Source organism: Lissotriton vulgaris, chromosome 7 (assembly GCF_964263255.1).
Source record: "Lissotriton vulgaris chromosome 7, aLisVul1.2, whole genome shotgun sequence".
Taxonomy (NCBI): domain Eukaryota; kingdom Metazoa; phylum Chordata; class Amphibia; order Caudata; family Salamandridae; genus Lissotriton; species Lissotriton vulgaris.
The window spans coordinates 879,685,854-879,699,755 of NC_141695.1; the positions used below are offsets into that span (position 1 = coordinate 879,685,854).

Sequence of the window (13,902 nt, forward strand, 5' to 3'; positions counted from 1 at the left end):
GGTATAGAGCAGGCTGCGACGCCCGCGGCTCTGGCGGAGCCGCGTGGGTGGTGTCGCCCAAACCCCCGGCCACTTCGGGGGGAGTCAGAAGAGCGATGGTGCCTCTTCGACTTCTTGTGCCTCTTACCTGAGGACTTCGAGCCCCAAGACCGATGACGACTCCCGGAACTGAGGTGACTCCGGCCCGTGACCTCGACCTCCTTGCGGACCGGGACTTCGAGCGGCGCGGGGCGGACTGCCGAAGCTCGAGTCGCTTAGGGGACCGCTCCCATTTAGCTTTAGACGTCAGGGCCCGGCAGTCGGAGCAGGACTTGTCGTCATGGTCATGGTCCGGGCCTAGACAGTGCAGGCACCGGCGATGGGGGTCGGTAACAGACATCAGTCGGTTGCAAACGGTGCAGGGCTTGAACCCAGGCATCCCTACCGGCACCTTCGGAGTCGAAAGACTTCGAAAATAGATCAAAAAGGATTGTAAAAAGTTAGTCAAAAATTGACTAGGGTACAACTTTTTCCGGATCTGCGCGGAAAAAAGAAGAACTGACGTCAGCGCACGGAGGCGGCGTCTAAGTACTCCAACGACGTAATCACGGCGCCCAAGATGGACGCGGAGCCGCAGACGACGCCTACCGACGAGCATGGGTACTGCTACGCAAACAAAAAAAATCCGGATCCAGTCCGACACCTGGGGATATTCTAAGGTAAGGAATCTATCACTAACGTGTCTCTTTCAGATTAAAATGAGCAAAATGAATTCAAAATAAAGAAATAAGTGAAATACAAGAATGTTTATGAATTTGATTTGCATGTATTAAAGCAATTTGTGATTACCCCATAGAGCTTACATAAGCCAATAGAGAAGAAATACAGGTCTAGTGAGTCAGTTTTATATTCAATTGTTTTCTTCCCTTATCATACTTTATGCATAGACATCCAAAAAGACGGAGTTTCAGGGGACTCGCCTAAATGGTCTTTTTCAATTAAGTGAGTGGGCTATTAAAGTACCCAAGGCTTTCAATCCCATCATGGATTCATCCTGCAATTTAAAGGTATAAGGGGCAAAAGATCCAATACTGAAGTAGTAACCAATTTATCAGAAAGAGACCAGAACAATGCTAATCGTGCCCAAGTTCCTTGTATAGTATCCTCTTTCCCTGTGCTCTCTTGGACTTGCGATGTTCAATGTAGGCATCAACTTAGAACAATGTCCTATAGAGAAGGACATTCACCATGCAGAATGTGCTTGGTACGAAGCTTACAGAACAAAACTGATCGTTCTCAGTAGCAGCTGCTAGTTCTGGGATAAACCACCCACAAACATTCTTTAAATTACATTTTAATTAGTAACACACACTAGTACCCGAGGGTGTCTAGGCATTTACTTAAGGAATACATTGGGAGCCAGAACAGACCTCCCCAGAGCTTATTTCACATGGGTTTTGGCAGAAAAGCCAAATAATGAGACCTCTGTAGGGATGGTGCAGAGCACCATCATCACTTCAGCAGAGTGACTACCAACACAATAAGGATTGTGTGTTTCGTACACCATACAATGCAAACTTATTACTGCTCCTTTAATGTACCAGCCTGATAACTTTGAATTGCTCAAACCTCCAAACAATGAAAAATCCAATATTGAAAAAACTACTTTCCACAAGTGAAAAAAACTCCATAATCTCCCCGGAAGGTGTTCTGGCCATAGAGTATTAAAAATGTATACCCACTACTGAGAAGGTCATCCATTGCTTCAAATGCAAATCATACCCATCACTCATGCATCACTGTATATCCAATGCCTAAACGAAGTTCAGCTCCGCAATACTGAATTCAGACTCCTTTCCAACACCAGACACTTCCACCCCCAGACAAGGCTAGTGGAAGTAATTTACTACGGTGGTGAGCAAGGGAAAGAATCTTTTTAAAGTGCCACAACACCTCACAGTCCACTTTCAACTAGCCAGCCTAGGTAAGACTATCTGACACCATAGAACCTCCCACCACACACAAAAAAAAAAAAAAAAAAAATCAATCTATATGCATATCTCCTTAACTCACCAAGAGACAACCGAAGTATGTATTACTCAAACATTGTTCAACTTACATTGGCTCCTACTGCACGCTTCTACAGCCCTCAAAAGCTAAAGCCTCACTATAAATCTATGTTGGCAAAGTTCCATACGTACTTAAGAGTTCAAACTAGCCATATAAGGATGACAACACAACTGTAAGGCACACCCTAAAGCTTTGAAACATACACACTTTACACAGGCTTCTCCCAATCTCTTGCATTTCTAAAATAAAAACTCAAAAGCTTTGCATCTCCAACTTAACATTCTGCTTGCTGAACATTTGTTGCCAACCTAAACGATACAGGTCTTCTAGCAATTTTTTCGACTGAGAATTCAAAAATCAGCCTCCTACCCCCCAAGGCAGTACCATTTCTTGAATGGACAACCTCCACTCAACCAAACCTGTACAGGGGTTTGGAGCTAATTTTGAATAACAGAAATATCCAGTACTGTAACCTATAGAATCTGGCACGAAATCCATGCTGATTTCTTCTAAAGGGGGAACCGCATTTGCTGAAATGCAGACAATTCAGTTTTCACAACATTTCTTCAAGCACAACTATTTGATGATTAGTTTCAAATACTAAATCCCATCATTTGTTTGATATGCGCATAATGCAAACAATATTATGCTGGCATTTCCTTCAGCCAAGTAAGTAGGCAAGCTGCAAAGCGTTGTGAGTGCTTAAGCGTTTGTCAGGTGTTGCACCGAGCAAGTCATCTTTCTTTGTTTTTTATTATTTTAACAATTCTCCAAGACTAGAATGAGATAAATAGAAGGCACAAAAAAAGAAATCGGCTGTATCTTCGGTTCCCCATCAAATTAAACACGGACACAAGACAAACTTCCTGTTGCAATGAAAAAAGAAATCTATTTCAGGAGACACTTCAGAGCCAAGCAGCCAGATATTAAAAAACCTATCCCACAATTTCCCTCAAAACATATGAGTGGTAAAAACAGTAGTTTATTTCTCTCAGTGATCGTGTTAAGATACATAAAAAAAAAAGTTCTGATGAATACTTGTTTTCCCTAAGTTTCCTTTAGGCGGCGCCACAGAGTAAAAGTGACTTAAATAGCTGTCGGCGGCTCTCACAGCTTTGAGATGTGGCAAGGTGGGAAGAGGGATGGTACTTTAGAGTCTCTGGATGCAAATCAAGTGCTTGGTCTTTCTAAAGGCCTGTCATGTGCAAGTGAAGAGGAAGCTTAACTCAGTTCACTGAAATACACCCAATTTCAGTTTTGCTTTTAAAGAATATCCTTTAAGAAAAAGGCAGAGCCACTTCAAAATGAAGGTGGACAGCAAGAGGGGGAAAATGAATCCTGTACATATTTTCAGTGAACTTGGGAGGTCTCTTGGTTAAAATGATCCACTTCTCCTAAAACATTGTTCCACACAAGCTGAAATCTGGGACAAAACTAGAAGAAAAAAAAACCAATGAGACGTAGGGCAGATGAACAGTATCAAAGGTAGCAGTCCACCAGGATGGGCAACCATTCCAAGGAGCACAACGCTGGAACTCAAAAGGCTGCAATGGAATGGGGAGTTCGGTGCCACTGTGGGTCATCTTCGTGCAGCCAGGTCATTGACGTGGCCCAACAATGCCTCTTCCAGTTCCAAATCCAGGTTTTGTGGGCATACCACCACGGGGAGGTCCCCGAATGCCACCACCTAGACCACCACGAGGCCCAATCCCACGGGGCCTATTGTCTCGTCGGTCACCCTCCCTGGCAGCTCGTGTTTTTTTCTCCTCCACATTTAGACGCACCTCTCCCCTAAACATGATTGGCTGTGGAAGAAGAAAACATTTAAGAATTAGTGCTATGGCTTGAAAAATTCACACACAATCTAAAAGAACCATGTAGGACTGAAATAATACAATTTTATGCAAACTGCCAAACAGGAAACCAAAATAGAAGAATGACTGCCAACTACTAATCTTACTAACTCTTGGGAGCTAAATATTCAAAGCCATCTGTGTATGTACTAAATTAAATTATATACAATCTCTCCTTTAGCATTATCATTTATCCGCTTATCCAGAAGAGAACAATTTGCAGTACCATGGCGCCCAAAATGACAATTTCACAAAATTTGTGGACCGAATATCTACACATATGCGCAGGTTCTCAGAGCTATTCAGAAGTAAAACATAAAACAATCTATCATTCTTTAAATTATTTTAAATTAGCAACTGAGACCTAGCTACGTGCTCCTCCGTTCATTTTAACAAAAAATTAGGAAGGCTCTTTTGAGTTTTGCTTGAAAAAAAAAAGACAAGTTAGATGTGTGCCCACAAATAAAAGCATCTTTCCATCAATGAATCGCCAATGTTATTCAGGATCAGGAGCACTAAAATTAAAACTCATTCCTAAAAGAACTGGGGCAATTCAACTTAAAATTAGGTGAATATCAAATGAATATCAAATGAATACAGAAATGCAAATATAGTTCTACGGGAGGTTTATAGGTATTTGAGCTTGCATTAGCCAAGGAATTAACCCCCTCCATCACCATAGCTGATTCTAGCCATATATCTGAATGTGCAAATGTATCCTCTGCCGCTGTTAATGATGGGAATCCTACTATCCCTACAACTCAGGGGGGGAATGAAGGGGCCACCAAGAAACGGAAGAGACAATATAACTGCAAGGGAAAAACTACTGGGAGGACATCTAAAATAGCTAGAACAGCCAGAACAGACGGAGCACCCTTATTGCTGAATTCCAACGGGGAAGGGAGCTCACCCAGTAATGATATGTCTATGGATAAATTAGCAATCTTACTTAAATCGATTATTTTTCCTCTAGAGGCCAAACTAGATAGGCTTGATTTCAGAATGTCTAATATAGAGAAATCAACTGCTATACTTCTAGCTAATTCCACTAAGCCTAATAGTTCTGGCCCTCCTCCTAGTTTGCCCTCTCTCCACATTATTCCTCCGACTATTGTGCCCCAAATTCCTGTTTCTATGACCGTAAGCACACAACCCGCTCCCCAAGCCTCTAGTTCGGTTAGCCTAGTTGCCCCACAGTCTACTCAAGGCCCCCCTCAAGGTTTGCATATTCCACCCGCACTTATGTCTCTGGATACCCAAGGGCCGCAACCAGAAGATCTTAAAACTCCAAGAACGAGACGGCCCAACCTCCCACCGGAGGCCAACCGATTTATGGTAATCCTGGCAGGTGCACCTCCATTAGCCAGGGGTGAAACCGAAACTTTCAATTCCCTCAAAAATCAAGTTATTAAATGGCTTAATTGGAACCGCCCCTTGCCGGCACATCTGCACAATGAAGTCATCATGGTGCGGAGGGTACCATGGATCGGTAAAACCCCTAAATCTATCAAGGGAGATTGTATCACTGTCAGTTTTAGAGATCCACGCACAGTATCTTACATATGTGCGGGTGTTAATAGGTCATCCGATTCCACTATCCAGACCCTCCCTGTTTCCTTTTTCTTCCCACCACCGACTAACCCCTTGTACTATGATGGAAGCAACGAGTGGACTAGGGTCGAACGTAGGGGAAGGCCTTTTCGCCCAAGTCACACCAGATTGCCCCCATTTCAGACCCCGCAGAACATCTTCTGGGATTATAATCGATATGGTTGTCTTGATGGGCTCGAAGGAGTCGACTGACTATCCAATGTCCACACTACTGTCCCCCCTCTACCCAACGAGACTAACCTTGCCGATAGCGGAGTCACTGTGGAATATCACACCCTACCAGCAATGAGAGATAAAATAACCTGCAATACACCTGTTTGGACCCCCCCAACTCGTGATAAATCAAACGAGTCCAACTTTTCACCACCCGTTGAGGTTATTGATGATAAAGGATGTACCATGATCTCTTCCCTAGAAGAGCTATCTCCCCCTAGTGATCAAGGGTATTCTATGGTGAGCTGGAACATAGCTGGCTGGCGTCAGAAAGCTTCAGCTTTAGGGTGGAGGGAACTAATTCTTGGGTTTGATATTTTATGTTTACAGGAAACATGGTCCACTACAGAAATTTATGTCGATGGTTTTGTTTCATACAATTGTGTTGCCCAGGAATCTGTTATGGGGAGGGCAAAAGGGGGCCTGCTTGTTTTGATATCAGTTGATCTCCCGATAACTGTTGGTACATATGCAATTGTGGGCACACATTCACAAATTCTGGAACTAAAAGCTAAAAAGGGCAGGAACATCTTATTGATCAATCACTACAATAATACATTTGACTCTAACAGTAGTCTGGTTGTGGATGAACTGGAAGCCTTTTTAAATAAAATCTGTAACAAACCACACTCATTTTATGACATCATATGGGGAGGGGACTTCAACATTAGAACATGCCCGCACTCTCTAACCCCAGTTTGTGGGTTTGATGGGGAATCGGGGGAGAATCTAGCACATTTTCAACACTCCCTATATGGGACCGCCCTTAATGGTCTTCTGTTAAAATTTGATTTAGTTATTCACCAACCAGCTCTCGACATTATGGGCAATATCGTTCCAACATTTAGAGGGAGGGACGCTGAGTCGGTCATTGACCATTTGCTGATCTCAACCCTTTTGGTGCCATTTTGTACAGTGCCAATTACCAAGGATTTTTGTTTGAGCGACCACAATGCCCTAACTATGTATATTCTTATGTGGGGCCCGAAAATTATGCCCACAGGCAGGGTTGTCGACAATATCGTCCCAAGTAGGCCTAACGGAATCAGGATAAAGTGGTGTACCGAAAAATCTGAAAAACTACATAGCACAGTTGTGGTAGGCGGCTCCAAACAGATACTTCGCTGTCTGGAAGTCAATGCCCCTCTTACGGGCATTATAACGGACTTTGAGGATCTTGGTACTATAATTAATGGAATCTTTACTAATAATAAGAATATATCTAAACGGGGTAAGGTTGGCTGGTTTGACCGCGCTTGTACCACAGCGCTAAAAACTCTTAAGCAAGCACTGTCAAATCTCCCTAGAGATAGGGAAATAATTAAAACCTTAAGGTCAACTTATAACACAGAACTCAAACGTAGGAAAAACGAACTCCGGGAACAAGCCTGGGATAATTTGGATTGTGCCGCAGCCCTCCGGGACTGTAAATTGTTCTGGAGTACTATTAATGCCCCATTTCTCCAGAATGATGATTTCCCAGTACTTACCGCATTAGTAAGTGAAGAGAGCTGGGTCAAATATTTTTCAGGAATCTTCGATCCACCTGAGGAGACTTATGATAAAACCCATATGAACCCCCAGCTGCGTCCGCAGCCTTTGGGAATCACCATTCGAGAAGTGGACATGGCAATCAAATCTAGTAAAGGTGGGAAAGCCCCAGGACCCGACGGGGTCCCGGTAGATATATACAAACATGATTTGGCCCTCTGGAGCCCCCTATTGACCCAGGTCTTCAATGCTGCCACTGATCTTTCCACCCCGGCAACTTGGAGCGAATCCATTATCATCCCGATATACAAGAAGGGAGATAGAGGGGAGGCCAAAAACTATCGCCCCATTTCCCTTCTAGACTCCTCCCTTAAAATTATGAGCCGAGTATTATTGTTACGCTTGGAGGAGTGGGTGTCTGATAATAATATCCTGGCACAATCACAATATGGCTTTAGAAAGGGCTTGGGGACCATTGACCAATGTATTAACCTTAACCTTTTAATAGGTAAATATACTTTGGCCAAATCCGGTTCCCTATTTCTTTGTTTTGCGGACCTCTCTAGTGCCTTCGATCTGGTGAATCATTCCCAGTTGTGGACAACCCTTCTTGATATGGGGGCTCCCCCGGCTATTATCCATTTCCTAGCTAGGCTATACTCCAATTTGTCCACACAGATTCGATATGGTCCAGCTGGAGAGTGCACGAGCAAGATTAAGGTAAAATCAGGCATTAGGCAGGGGTGCGTACTGGCCCCCCTGCTTTTCTCTCTTTTTATTAATTCCATGGAACATGAATTAAAACAGGTCCAGGCTGATGCACCACAAGCAGGGGGCCTACCAATTCCAGTGTTGTTATACGCGGACGACACTGTTTTATTATCCAGAACTCCAATTGGCTTGCAGCGGCTAATGAATTGTTTTTATGACTTCATTCAGGGTAAAAAACTTAAAATTAATAACACCAAAACATTTACAATGGTCTGTGGCAAAAAGGCGAATTACCATAAGTCTTTCTATTTTAAAAATAACAGAATTGAGGCTGTAGATAATTTTTGTTATCTGGGCATTACTTTTAATAGTCTGGGCTCATGGGCACCTGAACACACTAACATAAAAGCCAGGATGGGGAAGGCTTCTTTAGGTGTCTTTCGCTTTGCCAATAAATTGGGCAGCCGCAGGATTCCTGCAATGTTAAATATTTATAGACACCGATGTTTATCTATAGCACTCTATGGATCGGGGGTATGGGGGTACGGGTCTAACAAAGACTTGCAAATATTGGAAAATTTGTTTCTGAAACGGCTACTTTGTTTACCCCCTACGGCATCCAACTATCTGGCCCACGAGGAACTAAGGTTGGACCATATAGCCGATCTAATTGAATTGAGACCCCTCCTGGTTTGGAGGTCTATTTGGCTGAAGGATGAAACAAGCTTCACAAAGTGCATTATCAAAGATAGTTTGGTTTTGGATAAATTTGCGAATATACCATGGATAAAGTATGTGACTACTACTTTTAAGGAACTCTTACATTTGGATGTACGTAAAGATCCCGAGATTGCAACTTCTTTATCCAAAAAGGGGTTGAAAGAAGAATTCATGAGGGTAAAACTCAGTAAACGGAAAGCAGATACACGTAACTATTCAACCCATGCTTTCTATTTTTCCAATGTAAATGATGGTCTTGGTTTGCCGACCTACCTTAAAATAATCTATAGACAATCTCACCAATTCGTACTATCCAGACTTAGACTTGGTATTGCCCACAATCTTGTGGCCTTCCCAAAGATGAAAAATTATCCAACTTCTGCTTGTCCATGTGATGGACTGACCAAACAAAGTACCCTTCATTTCATGTTAATTTGCCCCCTCTATAAAGCCCTAAGAATTGTTTACCTGAAACCGTTGTTTAAAAAATACTCTGTGTTCTCTACTTCAAATGCCATGAAACTGTTATTTTCGCTTGCTAGCCCGGATTTGTGTTTTTTTACTGCAACCTTTATCCTGAAATCTGTTGCTCTAAGGAAGAGTATGGTTTTTTAGTTATTTTATTGTGTTCCCCATTTACTGACTTTTGTATGTCCACGAAACAACATATGATGATATGTACTCTTCCTGCGTTATGATATTTGTACGATTTTATCTTGTGTACTTTTATGACGTTTTTAAAACTGTCGAATAAAGTTTATAAACTGAAACAAACTGAGTTGTCATGGTTACAACCAGTTCGGAACCAGTGCGCCTGAACGAAGAATGGATTTAAAAATGCATTTTAATCAATTTGTTCAAAGGAATGTAAGAAATATTATTGGAGTTCAAACAAACTGAGTTAATCCCGAGGGGCTGATGCACACAGCCTCCTACAACAATAGGTCTTCAAGAGATCAGGTAGTGACGGCTTCTCCGTTGACAGGCTTCAGTGAATTTTTCAAACTAGTATTAAAAACTGGACACCTGTCAAGCTTTAAGGTTTTCATCTATCTATGCTTCTAAAAAATTTTTATAAACCTGGAAGCTTAGGGCAGATCTATGTTTTGCTAGTAATTAACCTACAGTTTCTGCTAAACAATGCTCAGAGGGGTAAAAGTATAATTATTTGCAATATTTATGTAAACCAAATAAACCATGTTAAAAACAAAATTCTTCAGAATTTACCTAGAACACTGTGCGATCATTGTGTGGTTTAAGAGCAGCGGGAGGGGTTTGATTAGCTGGGCAATGGGATCATGGAGAAAGTTATTACAGCAGATGAGTCCATTGTGGTGCTCAGAGTGGAGGTCTGCACACTTAAAAATCAGATGGGCATGATGATCGCACTAACAAGGTCGCTGAAAGACAGGAGAGAGCAAGCTGAGGGATGCTCCCACCGAAACAATTTCCAGCTGCTTGGCTTCTCTGAAAGAGTGGCAGAACGCGGCAGAAAATCCACAGAACTGGATCCGGAACAAGCTAAAACCACAGGGACTCATCTCTATGTTCGTACTGGAACAGGTGCACAGAGCCCCGATTGCAGAGCCATCACTTGGTCCCCCCCCGCCCCCCCCCCCCCCATGGGCATTAATTGCATGTATCCTCAATTATAGAGACAACGAGTACATTCTATGGACTGCAAGGGACAGTATGGACTGCAAGGGACAGCGCGATTGACAGAATATATGATTATACCACGATTTCAGTTACCACGCATGGCTTTACCACGCGAATTTTACCTCGCAAGTGGCTTTACCACGCTGGTATTTACAACGTAGCATTTTACTACGCGTAGAAACGTCTTACCTGCACGTCTTTCTCCTTGAGCCTTTACTTCCATCCTCCTTAGAAACAAGCGTCAAAACACGTATACCAAAATAAAAAAAGGACTGCTTTTTTGACGTACACGGCACGTCTTTGGGGGAGGCTCTTTCCTCTTTCTTTTAAATTTATTTTCTTTTTTTTTTTAAAGTAACCTGCTTGTTATTTTTGGGGGGGGGAGACCCCCCCCAGCCCCCCTCCGAGCCCCCCCCCTCCCTCTGCCCTCCCATGCCCACGCAGTTCGTCTTGAAGGACTACCACGTCTCCCCCCTAGCCCGTGGTAAAGACGTCGTGGAAGGTACCCTGCGTGGAAGGCACCCTGCGAGGTAAGTGTCACGTGGTAAACGTGAGTAGTGGTAATGCCTTCGTGGTAAATGATGTTTCCCGATTGACAAGTACACGAATCATAAAATTGCCATCTTCCTGGATTAAAACACAAAAGCTGCATACACAAAGAAAATACTTCTTTAAAGTAAAGGAACAACTGATTCCAATAAATTTAAATACATGCTGCTTAGTCTTGCACGGCTAAGGCTGGTAGCCAATGGCAAGTCCAACTTCTTTCAGCAACTTGAGGAAGACTGGAGTCGGCTGGAAATGTGTGATGAGGTCACTTTTCAGAGGCCGGCAGGCTGAGTTGTCACGCCATTCAGGGAGAGGTCAGCACATGGAGGGGGAGGGGAGCGCAGATCCGAGATAATGTACCAGAGGGCTCGAGAAGTGAACACCCGGATCACCCCACGCATTGTTAGTCAGGATGGCACCATGGGGACAAGGGAAGAGGGGAGTGCCATCAGAGGAGCTAAATGAATGCATCTCACCCACATGCAACTAAGATCGAGGAGGGACTAAGATCGAGGAGGGACTAAGATCGACGATGGGGTAGAACAGGACTCCTAACTCTCAAGCTTCCTCTTTGTGCGCCTGACTAATAGATCTGTCAGAACGCTATTAAAGCAAAGACAAGTAGGCTTTTGAATTTGTGGTGGTGGTGTGGTGGGGGTGGGGATCTGGGTTGTGATGGTACAAGTGGGGCTTATTCATAGTCACAGCATGTGATGTTGTGTTTCCTAGTCATCAGTACATTACAGATGCAGAGTACCTTCCCCCTCCAGGAAGAGATAGGGCAGCTGGAGATCGGCCTCCTCTGCATCTCCCTAGCCAGTTGAATGGCTGGGAAGAGGAGAGGGGGGGTAGGGGGTTTGAGGTGTGCCAGCAGGGGAGGACACATTTACTATGGATTAGGTTACTGACCCTTAAAGCATCTATTCTTAGCATGTAGAGCTGTAGATGCACATACTTTGCATACTCCTGCCATCTAGTGTTGGGTCCTGATGTTTGCAAGTTTTTTTTCTTCAAATAATTTTTTTCCAGTCTCGAGGTAAGGTGACTCCTTTCCGTGATAGTGTGCATAGGCATCTACTCCATTGTAGAATTGTTTTCCCGCAAGAGGGTGAGAATGGAGTTAGTAAGTGTAGTACAGAGATTTCCATGCATGTACAATGAGAATAACTGCAACAGCCATATGTGCCAGGGAGCAGGGAGGGCGCATGTGAATCTACATCTCTACATGCCAGGAATAGATGCTTACAGGATAACAATGCATTTGAGGCATGTGTGCTGTAGATAAACATGCTTTGCATAGACTGTATGGCAGTGCTCTTCCAAAACTACCAGTGAGCATTGCAGTGGTCTGATAATGGTCTTAGCACTGTCTGTCCTACATTAGCTTGTTGACGTGCTAATACATCCACACAACTAGGTTTGGTAAATGTGTGTGGTGTAGACCATGTAGCTGCATTACAAATGTCAGCTATGGAAAGGTTACCTAAAAAAGTCTGTAGATGCTCCTATTTTACAAGTAGAATGTGCTCTAGGTGGTATAGAGAAAGTTCTTTCGGCTTTCATTTAGCATGATTGGATACATTCAACGGTCGATCTAGAAATACCAGATTTAGAGAGGTTTCCCTTTAGGAGGGGGAGCAAAGGCAACACAAAGTTTTGTGAAAATCTTTTGTTCTATCAATAGAATACAATAATGCTCTTTTAACATCTAATATATGTAGAGCTATTTCTTCTACAGAATCAGGTTGACGGAAGAAAACAGGTAACTTAACTAATTGGTTAATAAGAAAAGCATAGACTACATTTGAAAAGAACTTTGGGATAGTGCGAAGAACCACGGTCTTTATGAAGATGGAAGAATGGATCTTCTAAGGTGAGTGCCTGAAGCTCACGGACACTACTTCGTGAAGTCATACCAATCAAGAAAGCAACCTTCAAAGAAAGGAATTGCAGTGGGCAATTGTTTAAAAGGTGGGCCCATAAGTCTTGTTAGAACAATATGAAGGTTTCATGCAGGTGCAACTTTTGGTGATATCACTCTTAAGACATTCCATAAAGGCTTTCATTTCTGGTACTCTGAATAGGTATAAGTGTTGTCTGTCTGTTTTGAAGAGATGCAGCCACCTCCTCAAGGTGAGTAGTGTGGATGTGTAGGCAAGGCCTGCACGTTGGAGATGCAATAGATAAATGATTTGTGGTATCGAAGCATCTAGTGGGTCAATTGTCTGGTTATTACAATATAAATAAAAAACATTTTCCACATCGCTGCACAGCATGCTTTAGTGGTAGGTTTCCTTGCTTCCTTAAGAATTGTCAGGCAATCTGGGGGTAGATTTAGGTATCCAAACTGACTTCAAGAGCCAAATTGCTAGGTTGAACTCCTTGGGGTTTGAAGGTCTGATTTCTCCATGGTTCTGGGTGAGGTTTGAGTTAAGGTGAAGCTTCTGGTGTGGATTTACTGAGAGTTCTAGTACTGTGGTTAACCATCGCTGAGAAGTTTGTGTGGAAGTCACTAGAATAAGGGTGAGAAATGTTTGGCTGAGCTACCAAACCAGCAATGGAAGAAGAGGGAGAGGCAGTAAAGCGTAAGCAAATATCCCTGACCAATTCATACATAGAGCATTGCCTTTGGTTAGAGGGTGTGGTAACCTGGAGGAAAAGTTTGGGCATTTTAAGTTCTCTGTTATTGCAAAGAGATCTATATGTGAAAACACCCATTTGTGAAAGTATGGAAAGAGGATTTGGGGTGGGACTCGTTCCATTCCTGCTTCGATTGGCAAATTTGCGTCTGTCCCTGGACGGTCGTCTGTCAGCAATTGGATTTTGTAATGTATTGCCCATATCTTAATGGTCCGAGAAGCACGATAACTGTAAAGTGTGTTGTGCCCCCCCCCCCCCCCCCTGTTTTTGTACACAGTACATAGCCATCATATTGTCTGCCTGACGAGGACAACTTTCCCGATTAGGCGAGGTAGAAATGCTTTTAGCGCTAGGTGAACAGCTAGAAGCGCTAGGTAGTTGATGTGAAGATTCTTGTATTTGGTGT

The 13,902-nt window shown here is 43.2% G+C and overlaps 1 protein-coding gene across 2 annotated transcripts in view; it reads right to left on the reverse strand.

Moving 5' to 3' along the window:
* Positions 1-2,916: 2,916 nt before the first annotated feature.
* Positions 2,917-13,902, reverse strand: part of G3BP1 (G3BP stress granule assembly factor 1) — a 366,859-nt gene continuing 355,873 nt past the window's right edge. For both annotated transcript variants that reach the window (XM_086931268.1, XM_086931269.1), the window contains exon 12: positions 2,917-3,854. In XM_086931268.1, the coding sequence (XP_086787394.1) occupies positions 3,648-3,854 (207 nt within the window). In that variant the 3' untranslated portion in view covers positions 2,917-3,647. The remainder of the gene's footprint in view (positions 3,855-13,902) is intronic.